The sequence below is a fragment of the Melanaphis sacchari genome, unplaced genomic scaffold (genome assembly GCF_002803265.2).
Source record: "Melanaphis sacchari strain LSU unplaced genomic scaffold, SCAv2.0 Contig7_pilon_pilon, whole genome shotgun sequence".
NCBI lineage: Eukaryota > Metazoa > Arthropoda > Insecta > Hemiptera > Aphididae > Melanaphis > Melanaphis sacchari.
The window spans coordinates 6,932,525-6,950,047 of NW_020271560.1; the positions used below are offsets into that span (position 1 = coordinate 6,932,525).

Here is a 17,523-nt window from a genome sequence, read left to right on the forward strand (position 1 = left end):
TCAAAAATATAATATATAGGTATTGAGCAACTATGTACGTACTTTTTAAATATGTAAAGTTAAGATTCGATAACAATCGCTGATATAACTTTATTTAATAACTAAGAAGTTCTATATTATTTATATATATTGTATAAATATTATAGCTCTTTACATTTGAACTGATTGCCTAAGAGTCTGATATAGTTCAATATGCCATTAAAAGATAAAGAAAGTAAACCTTTATTATTTAATAAAAAAGTGTTAAGTAACGAAATAATTTAAGATTGTAATAAACAAGTATACGTGCTTACTGTTTAGAATAACATACTTACTTTTCGATTGTTGAAACTTGATTGACACTTTCAACACAATATTAATGTCTAACCACAAATAATTTAAAAATAATAATAGGTACAAACATGTTTGAATGGTGCAGGAAATGATAGGAAAGAAAGCAATGAGTAATATAAATATTTTACAATCATTTTCAAACATAAATGGCCTTGGTCTAAATAATGAAATATGTTTTCAAAAATTTTCAAAAATTATTAAATACGATTTTTAAAGAAAAAAATAAAGATAGCTTTATTATGATAAGAGAAAACTTAACATATACGTTATACTATAAATAATTAATAGGAATGCTTTTATGTTTGTATTATATAATTAAATACCATACTTACGTTTAAATTAAAATAATTAATAAGTGGTGATAATATCACCCACAACAGCTGTTTACCTTATTCTACCATTTCTACATCACTGAGACATACTCAAAATGCATACATTGTCAAAAAAATTACATCCATTCTGTTAAAAAAAATCACACCATCCGATTAGAAAATTCTCATTTATCAAAAAACAAAATATCTAATGAATAACACTTAATACATTATCCCTCTAAATACAGGTAGGATGTTATCCATTTAATAATCAAGAAAAAAAATTTAAATGAAAACAAAGTATCATGAACCAAAATGTATTAACTTTTACAGCAGATGGTGTTAATTTAAATTAGGTAAAATTCGTTTTCGTCTAATTGTAGAATCAAATAATGCGTTAATGATGGTGTCCTGCTCCTCATTCTGTAGGTTACATTTGACTGTTCTCGTCAATTCTTGATAGCTACGCAAAACAGTAGTTTTAAAAACAAAATAATAAACCCGTAATTTTTGTAAGATTTGATTTTTTTTTTTTAATAATCACATTTCAATACTACAGTTGGTTAATATTTGTAACAAAGTATTTTTTTACAGAAAAAAATGATTATTATTCATATATTGTCATAATATCTAGTGGACAACAAACCGTTTAATTTTAACATGGTAACATTTTATGAAAGTAATCAGATATGTTTTGCATAATTAACACACAATGTGATAATATGATTTAATTTATATCAGCAAAAATTTAATGCTGAATAATTTATAGTGAATTTGAATGAAATAATTATATAAATGCACAACAATTCATCAATATTAATTTTTTTAAGTGTAAACATAGGTACAACTCAATTATAATAAAAGTAATATGTATTCTGTATATATATTATATAGTATATACTGTTCATTATTTGAACAAAAATAATTTTAATGATTTAAATACTTGTAAGCTGATTTATATTTTAATTTTACAATGATAAAGTAATTTATTTACGATTAAAATTTTAATTTTGGGTATAATACGATTGTATGTGTAATATATATATTATATAAAAATGTTGCTAAATTAAGAAAGAAAAATTTTACACTGGCATTTAAAGTAAACCTAGTACAACCACTTCAAATATTTAAGTAATGTAGAGATCTGATAATTTTTGGTATTTATAGTGATTTACACTTATAAAATTGTACAAAAAAAAAAATTAATTTTATAACAATTTCCTCTTTGGTTTTCAACACTAAAAATAAATACATCTATATTTAAAATAATTAATAATGAATAGATCGGTAACATTATTGAACCATAAAAAAATATTTAAATTATATAAGACATACAAAAGTAAAATATTATAATAGATTGAATAAAATAAAACCCAGATAACATTTAAAAATCATAAAGAATATTATGAAAAAATAAGTATAATAATTATTTGGATTTTAATATTCTGAAATACAACTTACACAGTAATGGTGAAAATCGTATACTAGAATCGATAATTTATTGTAATCAAACAATAATCATCACTGATGTTAAAATAAAGTTTTGTTAAAAGGAATTCAATTTTAAAATATCAATAAAGTGATTCTTCATAAATCATTTCTATACGCCAAATTGTTAAACTACAAATATTAATTCCTGTTTTTGAGTGAATTTCACTGGTTTTAGTGTACCGGAATTAAAATGTATGATAATAAAAGTATTTTTTTAGTTAAATGTATTTAATATGTATTTTAATATTCACTGTTTAAAATTTAAAACATAAATAATATTGATAAATATTTGAAAATCATTTTCCTCATACCTACTTCTATAATATACATATAGTATATTAAGTATCATTTTATTAATTATATGATGATTGTATCGTTATTATATCTTTTATTTAAAGATTTCAAAAATTATTTTTTGAAGAAACAGCTTTTTTAGTCACCCTGTATGAAGTAAAATGATTAAATTGTTTGTTGGTCGATTGTTTTCAAGCATATTATTGTGAATATATCATCTAAGAATTCACAAGTAAGACTCAGAGAATTCCATATCTGAAGCACTAGCTCTAGAATAAGAAGTGGCCGTACCGGCAATGAACGCTGAGTCTGATGTACCTTCGCCAGTTATGAAATCAGCTACAATTAAAGTATCTTTATTTACCGACTGCGATAAGAATGAGTGTTCGGTTAACTGCGATTCATCATTCCATTTTAATTCAGTCTTATCAGTATCGCCTCTTAAACTGAATAGGTCAGACTTAAGTTGTTTTAATCGCTCTTCTTTCTAAAAAAAAAAAAAATTAAAAAATGTATAAAATAATAAGTAAAAGTAATAACAGCAGTTATTAATGGCAAATCCATTTAATTTAGTTGAATTGGTTTATTTAATAAAAATTAAAAAAAAAAAAAACAATATAATAATATCAATAATATACTGTAATCAAGAAACAAAACAAAATCTGTTTTATCAACAGTTTATTGAAATAATTTTAGAGTACCTATTTTTTTTGTTTTTTTCCGTGTAAACATATATACATAAAAATTGGATTTTTTATTTAATGCGTATTTATATTTTTATAAGCAATTACATGCAGTAAATGGATTTTCATCAATTACGCTTAAATTATATTGTATAAATAATACTAAAGTGTGCAATGTTTAAATGTTTTTTTCGTGACTATTTTTCAAAAAAAAAAAAAAGTATATACATTTTCACGTTTTGTACCTATTTAATTTTAATTATAGGAATTTTTGTTTAAAATCTAGTAAATTCTTGAAAAAATGTTTCTATGACATACAATTTTTTTATACATTTTATTTATTTAAATTAATAGTGATTTATATTTATTTATTTATTTGACTAAAAATATCCAGTTAATTAAATCTTAGATTAACTAGTTATAAAATAAATTAATAACATTTTAATCTTAAATATTTTCTAAAATTAATATGTATACAAAAAAAATACATAATACAAAAATTTTAACACTTTAGCTTTAGTGTTAAAATTTACCTATAAATTTAGTTTAAACCGATCATAGAATTAAAATTTAATATTACATTAATTATCAATATACCTCTTTTATTTTAGCAGCAAGTTGTTTATTTTCTTCAATAAGTCTCTTATACTTATCTTCGTCTTCTTTAGACATTCCAGCATCCGGGTTATATTTAGATTCCGGTTTGTCATGAGGATCCCGAATAACTTCGATAACCTAAAATTTACTGTTATTCATTTGCCACAGTTTAATTTTTTTTTTTCATTTCTTACTTTTGGTACAAATATAAGAGCCATGGAAAGGAAGCAACAGAAAATAACAGATAACGCTACAAAAGCGAAACTAGCATCCTGTTGTGATGCCGTCACCATAATCACGGGTGTAGTTATCAAACACGTAACAACAACATTGTAAATTGACATTCCGACATACCGTGAATCATTTATTTGTCTTAGTTTAACACTTCTGGTTTCATACGAGACAAAAAGTCCAAAGAGCAAAAGCAACCCTTTATAGCTTAATGTTAAACCTAAAAATATATCATTAAGTGAAATAAAATATTAGTATTTTATTCTTTTGTACATAACATCGTTTTAAAAAAATAATCATCAAGATTAATGAAACAGGTTTGGCAAACACATTTAAATAACTAAATATAATATTAACCAAATAGCATTTTAAGATCACGTTTTAACTTTTAACCAAAAATATTAGTATCAATATTATCAATATTAAATACATATGATTTCCAAACTATGTAAATTGGAACAACTATAAATTTGTTTATTATAAAACTTCACATATTAGTATATTATTTTTACTCATTTATATAGGTACCTACTCTAAAAGGACTAAAACTACTCCACAAATTAATAAAACCAGTGACCAATAAACATATAAAAAAAATTCAAAAGATCTAATAGTACAACTTTTTGTCTTCTTTAAAGGAAAATATTTAAAGATCTTATTGATCTCTAATTCCTTATTTTATTTCTTACAATAGTTAGGTACTAATAAAGTGATTTTCAAATATGTCATTTACTTCTAACCTCTTTCTCGCGATATTTAATACTTTACACAGGAACGCCTATGTGAATATTGATATCGTCCATCACAAACATGAAATACAATACTATTTTAACAAATAGATAATAATTATTATCATATTTACTTTTCATTTTTTAAATTATGTTTTTATATATTATAATGCTAAAATTTAATAATTGACTATACATTTTAATTACAATGTAGAATTAAAACTTACTTAGCCAAAAGTTGTGATTTTCACTCTTACAATGCTCTAGTTCTGGTCTTATTTTTATGTCATCGTTGCTATTTAAAGGATTTTCCATAGGAAATACTTGTATATCGCGCTTCAGTGGATCCATACATTGCCATAAGAATAGAATTGCAACATCGACAGCCAGTAAAAATATTACAATTGAATACATTTTCCACGGTTGCAAAGCTTTCTAGAATCGTAAATTATCGAATAAATAAGAATAAAATAAAACTACAAAAATTTTTATATTACCCTAATTGCGCTTTTCTTTTGACTCGTGTGTAATCTGTGCACTCTCCACACCTTACTATACATAGCTCCATAACCCAAAGTAAATCCAATTGACAATACCCACGTTTTAATTTGGCATATATTTGGAAAAACCGACGGTGATATAATCTGACCATCCAGGCCAAATAAATAAATACTGCTCAAACTCAATACACAGCCGGATAACATGATTGTATTACATGCCGGATATGATTGAGCAATAACTCTAATATGTTGTTAATAAAAATAATAAATAATAATAATTGATATTATATTTTGTAGACGTTTACAATATTGATTTTAATTTAGGACATACCTTCTATGATGATTTAGGACATTAAATACAATAAGACTAATAGCTCCAAGTATTCCGATAGTTGTGATTACCCACATGCATATTAATAACGGTATCGACAACGTGCGCAATACACGACGAATTACAGTTCTGTCTTGCGGAACTTTTCCACCTATTTAAAATAATATATAATATTAGCGTACAATTTTACATTTATGACTTATGTGTTACTAAATATATAATGCATACATTTATAATAACGTATTAAAAAATTGCAGTAATGTGAAGTGTTCAAAAGTTCGAGTCAAACTAAATTATTTGACTTAATTGTATTATTCCGTATATGTATAAATTGCATAAATTTTAAGTTAAATATTGTGAAAAACAAATTTTCTTAAATAAAAAATATATTTGTAAAACTCACCTATCCATTTCTCTTTATCGAACCATGTTAAATTATCAGCCTGTGTGTCATAGTAACCAAGTTTAACGTATTTCCCATCAATAACTTGTTCAATCTGCGTTAATGCTATACGATCACCTTGAGAACTAAAAGCTACCCAGCCCTAAATTTTTTTTTTAATTATACACTTTTAAAAAAAAATTCTATTTAAAAACTCACTGATATTCCGAGAAATTGAGTTGAATTTATAGCTGAATATATATGGTCTGCAATTTCTTTATTGTTATAATTAAAACTAGTGATTGATTTTCCTTGTTTTTCCAGAATACTCATTGTTTTATTAAAAGCTAGTATTTCAAAATAAATATTTTAATAATTAAACCGGAAAAATAGTTTGTAATTTTATTCATTACCCAATGCTACAGCCCAAACTGCATCGTATGCTAACGGAGCTTCTTGATAACCTTCAGGATAACGATGTCGATCAATTGCATAACCTCCTGATCTTAAAACGTTTTCTAACCTCTGCCGAAAGTCTTCAGAAGTCTAAAATAATGATGAAAAAATATTACGTTTGTTATTTTAAACAATAGCAGTGATCAGAAATAAGCAGCTAGTGGTCCAATTCTAGACCACAACCACGGTAAGAAAATAAATAAACTACCAAAAATATTTTACTTCGGTGCTTATATAGTTAGTTTTTATTATTGATTTCTGTATAGGCTAAAAAATAACTTTATATACAAAAAAAATGAAATATAATTAGATCTCAATATATTTTTCAAATATTCAAAACCCTTTTAAAAACTAATTTCTGACCCCTGAAATGTAGAATTTCGAAATATTTTGCTCGTTGTATTATTAATTATAATAAAAAGAATGTTATGCTAAGTTTTACATGATAGCTAATAAATTCTAATAAATTATTAAGCTAGTTTAATATCTTATTAGATCTGTTTAACTACAAATAAGTAGATTGAATAAATTAGATGTAAAGTTATTTTTTTCTTATGTAATACATGTTGAACTTTTATCCAAAATCCACAAACATATCAACAGCTATAATATGTGATAGTTTGTTATTAGTTAATTTGCACTAACAAATTATAATAATCATTCATTTTTTTTTCAATATTGATAAAATTTTAAGATCTTTGATAACTAAATAGGTACAATAATATTATTGTGAGAAACATCAGATCTCTCTGGAATTTCTACACACCTCAAAACTCCTTAACAAAATGTAAACAGTAAGTACATTATTTAATAGTTTAATATACACCTACTAATTAGTATTTACTAATTACTATAATATATATTATAAGAATCTTATAATGTATAAATCATAGCGTTTATAACAATCTTGTTAATTAACTAATAAACTGTTCGTCTAGTGGTCAATGATGCCCCGTATTTTATTTCTTTAATAAAAATAAATAGCAATATAATTGATTTATTTCATTATATTATTTATTATTCGCTCTTATATTTTCATTTTTAGAATATTTTCATTTAATTTACATTTAAATTTTTATTAATTTTTTAATTTTAATTAACTCATGAACAAACATATTTTAAATATACTGGAACGAGTGTTATTAAAAAAAAATATAAATTACCTACCATGCCAGAAATAGTCTTTTGATTAATGTTTTGGTTCCACATAAGAGCTTCAGTGGTGATGTGACCTTCAGCTGCAATTCTCATTTGTTCTTTTGTACATTCGATATTTTCTTCTTTCAAGTTTACTTCAAACCAGTTGTCTTTGTACCAACCTAAATATTATTTATAAACGTATATTTAAATAGCATATTTTATGTATAAAGTAATTTAAAACAATTCTAAATGCTTACCAATAAAAAACCACACATAAGCTTTTCCGTATAACTGCTGTTTATACATCTCACATAATACTTTTCTAGCAGCAACGACATAAAATAAGCCAACAATAATCCTAGCATCTTGTCTGCGCAAGTTTTTAACAGCATCAGCTGGATCACTAACAAAACTTTGCCTAGTAATTATTTCAATGCCATTTTGTTTGCACCGAGTCTCAATATCTTCCACTGTCTGTAGATAACATTTTAATTTAAATTTCCAAATAAACTAAAAGTATATTTTTAAAAACACATACAGAAATAAACACTTCTTCGGTTTGCTGAAGAATCGCTATCCTATACCATTCAAACTTTTTCATTAATGTAATTCTAGTTGGGCTATGAACAGTAGCAGAAGGATGCGTTCTAAAAAGTGTAGGAAAGCGATTTCGATCTGACAATGCTGGTGAACTGGCGCCATAACATAACTGAAAACAATTTGTATATTATAATAAGGTACAAAATATTGAAAACAATTCAAGAAAGAAAATTTAAATAGATAAGGTATTAAAAAATAGTAAAACTGTTAATTTATAAATGACGAATAGTTTTAATTTTTTTTTTTTCTAATTATATCATAGGTACCTATATTATAATAGGCAATCGTAAAGAAAATTTAATTGCACTTTATTAATTAAAGTGATATTCTAATTTAAATCATATACCATATAACTGCTGTGGTTTATGACCTCATTTAGTTTTTTTTAGTGTTGAATGTAATTGTAATACATAAATTATTTAAAAACATACATGTCTTTCAAAATGATTTAAATGCAATTAATCTAATTAAAATTTTACTTCAATAATATATTAGTGCTATAAAAAATATAATTTTCTAAACTCATTATTTCAAAGATAAAACTCTGAATCAAAAAAAAAAAAAAAAAAATTAATGGCACCACGACAATCACTTAAAGAAAATTATTGCACTAAAAAGATGTACTTAAAAATTATTCTCTAAATTTAATTTATCATTTGTAAAACATTAATCACCCTTAACCAATAAATTGAATTTATTATTGCTGTATCATTAATATTAAATTTAACTGTGAACTACCAATTATAGGTATATTAGATTCATATCGTCTATTGTATATATTAAGTAAACTTTAAAAAAATTTTTTTCTAGAAAAAAAAGTTTTAATAAATAATAATAATTTATAAATATATAAATAAATATATTGTATTGCAGATGTATGCAAAATAAATAAGGCACTTCATTGATTAATGTTTTTTATACATATTTCTAGTGAAAGAATCTTAAGATTAACTAAACCTCCTTTATAAATACATAAATTGATAATACATAAAAAAAATATTATTGTGTTCCACGCATGTTAGATAAAAAAAATTGTTTTTCATTTTAAAATATATAAATTATGTATAATATTATATACATATATTTTACTTCAGGTAAAAATAATTTTCACGTATTTTTATGAATTGTAGAAAATAAATGCAATATTCAATAACTAAATTCATCGTTTTATCACCATAAAAAATGAAAATTAAACTTCAATAAAAAAAAAAAAAAAAATTATTTGCTTTTATTACTTACAACAACTAAATTCCACATTTTTGCGGCTTCAGCAACAGTTGTGCATACAGTACTGCATCCTGCTAACAACATTAGTTTTTGAGGTTTGTTATACAATAAATCATACATGACTGATGCACCAAGTCCTGGATCACACTATAAAATAAACAAATTATTTTTATTAAGTTACTCAACTAACAATTTACATTAAAAATTAATCAATTTAACATAATTTTGGTTGAAAAAGCCAGAGTTAAATTGAGAACAATAAAAAAAACAAATTAAATTAAACAATATATTTTATGTTTTAAATGATATAAACTAAGAACTAATAAGAAGTAAATTTAAAATATTCTTAAATACAATATAATAATTACTAATTAGTATTGTATTAAGCGTAATTTATGAAACCTTTAAGAATGTATTAATTATTAATTAGTTTGTAACGAAATGAATTGTTTTTATAATTCTAATATGTCGATTTTCCATATTTTAATATTTATTTTAAATACAATACTCAGGGCCGGCGGAAGGCAGTGGTAGCTTGGGCGATAGCCCAGGGCGGCAATTTTTGTCTAAATACCCATGGGCAACATTTTAGCTAAAACTTTAGCAATTTTATAGTTGTATTAATATTACAGTGGAACCTCGATAACTCGAATCGGTTGGGGAGCGAAAAAAAAATTCGAGTTATCGAGGTTCTACTGTATTAGTATATTAATTATATCTATGTGTTATGTAAAGACTATTTTATACTTTAATTTTATGTTTATGACGAAACTGTTATGACTATGAAAATAAATGTTTTTAGATAAACCAATATTATTGCATAATTTATATCATATGATTATTTAATTTTTTATTTATTTAGTTTTAATAGGACGGCATTTATAATTTAGCCCAAGGCGGCAAAATAGCTTGCGCCGGCTCTGACAATATTTATTATTATTACTAAAAGTTTTGATTCGAAATATAAATACAAATAAGTTATTAATCAATTAAACATATTTAAACAATAAATATATGATTTTTCAAAACAAAATATTTATGTTTATTGAACATTGACACTTTTCAGATCATAAATATAATTGTTTAAACAACTGTTTGAATATTCATTCTTAGTATAAAATATTTGGTAAGAACTTACCTCGCTATCATTCCAATGCAATTTCAATTTATATCCAGATAGAATGCTATTCTTGTTCACATCTTCTAAAGCTAGCCTAACCGCAGGCTCACAAGCTTGACCTCCTTGCCATCCGCCTTTACCGCCGATCGGGAATATACCGCCGATGTGTAATACATTATCATCCTCTTGTAGTGAAAAGGGAACATCGGTGAACAGCACAAATACAACTACCACAAATCGAATCATTTAGCCGATAGGTAAACAACGAAGAAACCTATTATTTGTCTACATAACAGTATTATATTAAAATATAAAAGCTATAACGTCGAGTTCGGTCAGATGTCCCACTTTGTGTCAGAGTATTTTACCGGGGTAAGGACTTTGGTATTGATTTTCGCAAAGCCCGTGGAGCGCTGTTCTCCATGCGGTCACCCGTAACATGTGCTAAAATGGAAGAAATAATTTATCTTCTTTATTTTTTATACTAAATGATTGTTTAAAACAACTATAACAATAAATAAAGCTAAAGATAATAATTTCATCTTTTCAATAGATATAAATGTTTATGATACGGTATTATTAATACTCTATATATTATATGCAAATAATAAACGATTAATGTCAAATCCCTTACTTTAATAATAATGCATTTTTACTTCTATACATATTTTATGATGCACAACAAAAAAGATGGTCAATCTTATTCATTAACTATTTACCTACTAATAAATAAACAGGCTTCCAGAAAATATTACTTTATATTTATAATTTACTTGATGTATAAATATAATATATAGTTTAAAATATAAATTAAAAAATTAATATGTATGACTTCTTCAATCGTTAACATAGTACAATAATTGATAACATTATTATTTTTTTTACTAAACTTATTAGTGTATTACTTTTCTATATAATTTTAATACAGTATAATGTATCAAGGTTTGTACATTATTATCAACATACTATGAAAAATTGTAAGTTTGTAATTCATAATGTAATTTATATTTAGTGAATAATAAACTATGAAGAGGTTTACACCTAATACCAAATTATATGTGAAATATAATTATATCTACTTGTAATACTTACATATACTTGTCAAACGAATCAGTACGTGTACCTTGTGAACATATAAAATCATTAGACGATATTTGAAAGGGTTAGCATTCATAATATCATAGTAGCTCGTGCAATGGCACATCTAAGGGGTGCAAAAGGGTCTTTAACATCCTCTAGTTCAAATTTAGCACCCCTCATTTTTTTATACCTAACTTTTATTGTTTTAGTGAAATGCCATGACTCTGTGAGAACTGAGGAATTAACAGTTTTAACACCTCACGTTTTAAAGGTCTAGTTTCGCCTATAAGTTCGTGTTAAATTGAATAAACAACGTCTTTTAACATTAATTATTGCTCGTTTGTAAGATTAAAAACAATATAAATCTGTTTGAAAGTGAATAAAGAAAGAGATTTTCTATAAACAATAATAAATTGAATAGAATACACAAGGAAATTATCTTCAATAATTTGACTAATTATGGAAATAGAATATTTATTATTTATCTTTAAAAAAATATCTTAGTAACAGTTTAGGTATAGGACATGTAAAATGTAAGGTATGCAGACTTAAGTCCATCTACGTTAGATGCTCAGACTTTTGAAAAATAATACAAATCAAGTATTAAAAAATAATTAGAAATATATTACTTATCATATTACTGTTTTACTCACAAAACCATAGACTATGGCAAGCTCGTAAATGAAAAAAAATCTGTGAACTTGCTTTGTTGTATAGAATATTTTATTATTTTGAGTGTACCTTGTATTATTGAGTAGGTTAAATTTATCTAACCTATATTAGATGTATCAAATTTTAATTTATTGATAAATAAAACGGTATGTCACTTTGTTGTTAATCTCCATTTAAAAAAATACTTTATAATTTATTTAAATAACTATTATAGTAATACTATATAATAAACAGGTTGAACCAATTTTTATCAATAAAAAAAACCATATATATATAATCATTATAATATCATATCATGTATCACTGTTACAAATATTAAGATCAATACCAATATACCGTACAGAGCTTAAAATGAATTTAAATATTAATAAAATTATTACAATGTGCATATAAAATAATAATAATTGTAATAGTAAAAGATTTAATCCCCTAAGGTTTAAATTTTTTGAATTACAAAAAAATTTTATTTTGTTTTATTTTGTTTATTGAACAAAATTGATAGATTTTTAGTAAATTGTTTTAAGTGTTATAAGAACTTAAAAGAAACGTTGTGAAAAATTTTAAAAATGTTTATTTGGAATATAAATGTTATTTATAATAATTGAAAAAAAAATAAGTTATTTTAACAGTCTATAAATACATGGTTCAAAAGTGTGAAAATATTTTTAAAATGCTATAAAGTCTAGTTATTGTTATAAACATTTTAAGTAGGTATTAATGATAAATATTTTATAAATTATCTCAAAACACAAAATTTGTTTTTTTTAAAACTTGTGTTAAGTAAATATTCCGTCTTGCACTCTTACGACAAATGTTTGTTAATTTTTCCTAATTATTATAAATAGTATATTGGGAATTTTCTATTTTTAAATTCTACAAAAGTTTAACTTTATAAATTTAATCTCATACCAGAAACTACCAAGATGCACTAATAAGAAAAGTATTTAAGTTGACCACATCAACAATATATAAAATACGAATATACGAGTATTATAACATCTTTTATAATATAAAATTGACATATTTAAGAAGGTACTATATGTATTTCAGTAATATACTAAGATACTACATTATTTGTTTGAGTTTTTAACTCCAATTATTATTATGAAAATCTGTTGACTAGGTACTACTTTTCCACAGTCTCAAAGTACGTTTCTACACCACTTAAGCCTAACTGCGTAGCACGACATTTACTTGTATAACATAATATTATACTTTTTTACTATATCGCCCAAAACAATATAACTAATTTAGTTATAAACCAAAAGTTATAATATGCTAGTATGAGTTAACAGGTTACTTTCAATGTTTGACAATAAATGTAGAATATATATAATCTTTTTTAAATCATTAACAATTTCACACGACTGAACTATGTATTTATTATATACCTATATATGTATTATTATGTATGATTTTCCTTATAAGATATGAAAGAAATTGTATAAAAATTTTAATTTTAAATAGCAAATGAATCAGTGTGATTGAATTGCATTTATATAGTTTCATAACTGTATAAATATCGAATATATAAAATATAACTTTTCAATAGTTCAAATATATTTTAGGTAAAATGCCAAAATTTTTTAGATAAATTATTTGTATAATCAGCCAAGGCCCAAGAGATGTAGTTTTCATCTAACTACGAGAATGTGTAACATCAAAAATGTACGTTAAGAAGTTTACGTTTATTTGTTAGCTTTAATATTAGAGTGCATTAATCCGTTATTAAATTAAAAGGTATTATCTTTGTTTTTTCAAAAACATTTTTTTAAATATTTTAATTTTAGCACGAATCATGAAAATTATTAAAAATTTATTGTTGATGTTTTTGTATAATTTATGAATATTTAATTCGTTTTTAAATAAAAATATTCAAAACTCTTTTTATTCTATTTTGCTTAATTTATAATATTATTTTAAAATTAAGAATTTCTGCAAAAAATTTTTTTTTAGAGTTAATTTTTTTGTTTGTGTTGTCTAATTTGTAATTTGTAATGATGTTACTTTAAAAAAAAAATAATATTTTTCTAAATATCATTTGAATTTAGTAAATTTTTTATGACATAATTGAATCCGAGAAATGTTAATGTTTGGGAGTTATTCTGTATTGAACAGTTGCTAGTAGGTTTCATTTATTAATTTATTTTTATTATTAGTTTTGATTTAATATCAATACAGTTATTAGTAAATTTCAATCAGAGCTAATTAGGTATGTATCAATATCGTAATATTTAAATCCCCGTATCAATACTATGATAAGTATTTAACCTACTAATTAGATATAGTGTAGTGGTCTACGTCCATTTATAGTCACTAAATCATTACAGTATTATTGTGCAAATACTTGCAGTGTATTTGCCGTCAATAGTAGTTTTGTACATGCCATTCGATAATGTGGCATTGAATAATTACTTAACCATTATTGAAAGTGATTGTGTTCTGAATTTTCAAAACTAAATATGCAGATAACCGTTGAATATGTTATAGGAGAATATTAAATAATATAAATGAATGTAATTATACAGCATTGTGTTAAAATTCCAAACGCGTGTATACATTTGGTTAGCTATTTCAAGTACTTCAGTCGTACGATCACTTTTAAACCAAGATGATAATATATCTAGTAATTAATATTTATTTAAGCGTTTGTTTATGTGAACTAAACGTTGTATATCAGTGGGATAAAATAAATTTGTCAATTGTTCATGAAACGGAACATTCCTATATTCCAGAAAACAATCTTGTGCACAGAATGAAAATTTGGAACAACACATTATACATGGCCATACCCAGGTTTAAGCCAGGGGTTCTGGCCACATTATGCAAAAGTAACAGAGGTACTATACAACCATTTCCGTCTTTAAGTCTTCAAATAGTTGGTAATTGTTTTGGGATGCAAAACATCAAGGATATCGAAATTGATCACTTAGGTAACTTATGGGTGTTAGACGTAGGTAAGGTTTACGATCTAAAAGAACCTAATTACACCTGCGATCCGAAATTGCTTATACTGGACATCAACACGGGCAGAATGATACGATCATCAGTGATACCGAGCAGCATGTACACTACTCAAAGTGTACTTAGTGGCATTTCAATTGACTTGAAAACACTTACTGCTGTAATAACTGATATAGGTCCCAATTCGGGGTTTATTGTTTATAGTTATCAACTAGGAATTTTTCAAAAATTCCAGTGTAAGTTATTGTCCAGTGTTAAAGACTATAACGAAGCACTTTTGACTATATCACCAATTGATAATATATTATACTTCACCACTGTAGAAATGGACAGTCTATATACCATTCCGTTGAGTGTATTTAATGCGCCTTTCATCAACGACATAAGTCATTATGTTAACAACCAAGGACTGAAAACAGACACATCGACTGCTATGATCATGGATACGACTGGGAATTTATATCTAGGTTTGACTAGGAAAGTAATCGCCTGGAACACTTTGAAAAACAGTTTTGACATCAAAGATTTGTACATACAAGAAGTAAGATTTGATTGGATTTCAAGTTTCGCATTTGATTCAAATGGATATTTGTGGATCACTACCTCAGCATTCAGAGAATTCTTAAATGGGTCAAGTTCGAAAAGAATGAATATTAAAATATTTAAAAGATTTTGTGGTACAACAGCCTTCGCACTTCTACATTTACAAAATACGTATGTAAAAAATAACACACTCCCAAATAATAACAGCTCTGCCAATCCCAAAATTGCAACTTCTATTTATCTTTTAACTCTAATTATATTATTAAAAAATATATCGTAAAAATGTAACACTAATTATTATTTTTTTTTTTTAATTTAACAACTATCAATATAAGATAGTCATTAGAACAAATTATAAATTGTATTAAGTTAAAGTGTAGTTATTATTCAATTGTAAATTAATTTATAATAATTTCGAAGTATTACATTCCGTCATTATTAAATAAGTAGGAACTGTTCTATAATTAATTAGATAGGTAAATACTTCATTAATATAATATAAGATCAATTAAAGAACCAAACCACATGACAGTTTTTTTTCTTGACATTAGATTTCATATTATTTACATATTATTATAAAATAAACACAAAATATTTTAGTTAAAAATCCTTTGTAAAACTATTACCAGTAAGATAGGTACAATTAATCCACATATTGTCAATTTAAGTAAGGAACTGCTATATCTTTTGTTCTTTTTTTTTTGGTTTTCTAGTTTTTGAAAACTGTTTAAATTAAGGTTCTGATTAAAACCAATATTTAATGGGTTCAGACATCTTTTATATTAATATCTGTAAACAATAAACTTTTTAATTTTTTATGAGTTCCTAAATACATAAAATAATAATATATTTTATACATATCAAACCAAAAATATATATAATATATTATATGTTATTATTTAAATTCTTAGATTTCATGAAAAATAAATAACTTAACATAAAAAATATTAGTTTATCAAAGCATTTCTTATACTTCGTAAAGGTACTTAAAATATGATCATGAAGATATTATAGACAAAATATATATTAGTACATTTTTATTTAAATTTATCGTTATTAAATGTTAAAACAGATATTTTGCATTTAATAATACGTGTTCTAGTTTCAGTCCTAGTTACTTAAATATGCGTAAATTCGATTCTTGTTCTCAACATTTTAAGGGTTTTTGGGTTTTACAACCATTTTTTTTAGTTCAGGTTCAATTTCTGTATTCTAAATATCTGATATAGGTAGTTAATCTTTTCATATTAATTTAAGTTTATTCAGTATTCATTCCACGCGGCAAAGAGTGATTATTTGTACATGTTTAACAAAAGCATTCGATTTGTATTTAAAATGTTGAAACAATGTCTATAACATAAAATTTTTTACAGATTTTCATTTTTTTTTTTTTTTTTTTTATATCTTAACTTTCAATATTCAGTGAGTAATTTATGTGATTTAATAGTTATTAGACGAGCGCACAATTAAATGCCATAGTTCCTGCTTTTTTGTACAATATTTGTATACAGTATACTTTTAAAATCACGCATAAATTTATATATGCATTGCCTCCTTCACCTGGTAAAAATGTCTGCGAGAGGCGCTCTTGCTAAAAAATAAGAAAAAAATGTAAATCTGGCCACTCAATTACTATATCGACAAATATTTTCTTTTTTAATTTCATTAAATTTTTTACGACAATTCTAAGTTAGGTTATTTTGTCAAAAAATGTAAGTCACTAATAAGTTACAGTTAAGTTATTAGGTAGGTACCTACATATATTGAGAATTGTATAAATTTCAAAGCCCTCTCGTAAGCAAATCCCTTTTACTTAAATGGCCGGAAGACAAATCGCGTT

At 24.5% G+C, this 17,523-nt stretch overlaps 2 protein-coding genes across 4 annotated transcripts; one reads left to right on the forward strand and one right to left on the reverse strand.

Moving 5' to 3' along the window:
• Window positions 1–579: 579 nt before the first annotated feature.
• Window positions 580–10,778, reverse strand: LOC112601706 (gamma-aminobutyric acid type B receptor subunit 1). Of its 3 annotated transcripts, none has more exons than XM_025349451.1 (15): window positions 10,443–10,778; window positions 9,317–9,451; window positions 8,016–8,186; window positions 7,735–7,951; window positions 7,505–7,656; window positions 6,295–6,427; window positions 6,101–6,228; window positions 5,903–6,044; window positions 5,500–5,650; window positions 5,166–5,409; window positions 4,896–5,103; window positions 3,904–4,160; window positions 3,710–3,847; window positions 2,721–2,916; window positions 580–1,107 (listed from the first exon to the last, which is right to left on the reverse strand). In XM_025349451.1, exons 1-15 carry the CDS (start codon window positions 10,668–10,670, stop codon window positions 1,094–1,096), a joined length of 2,514 nt encoding a protein of 837 aa, XP_025205236.1. In that variant the 5' UTR covers window positions 10,671–10,778; the 3' UTR covers window positions 580–1,093. The 3 variants fall into 3 exon arrangements, with proteins under 3 accessions (XP_025205236.1, XP_025205237.1, XP_025205235.1); XM_025349452.1 differs by having other exon boundaries at window positions 582–1,107; window positions 2,794–2,916; XM_025349450.1 differs by lacking the exon at window positions 580–1,107 and having other exon boundaries at window positions 2,520–2,916.
• A 3,905-nt stretch (window positions 10,779–14,683) lies between these two features.
• LOC112601707 (major royal jelly protein 1-like) lies at window positions 14,684–15,989 on the forward strand. Its single transcript, XM_025349454.1, has one exon. It carries the CDS (start codon window positions 14,788–14,790, stop codon window positions 15,961–15,963), a length of 1,176 nt encoding a protein of 391 aa, XP_025205239.1. The 5' UTR covers window positions 14,684–14,787; the 3' UTR covers window positions 15,964–15,989.
• The last annotated feature ends 1,534 nt before the right edge of the window (window positions 15,990–17,523 follow it).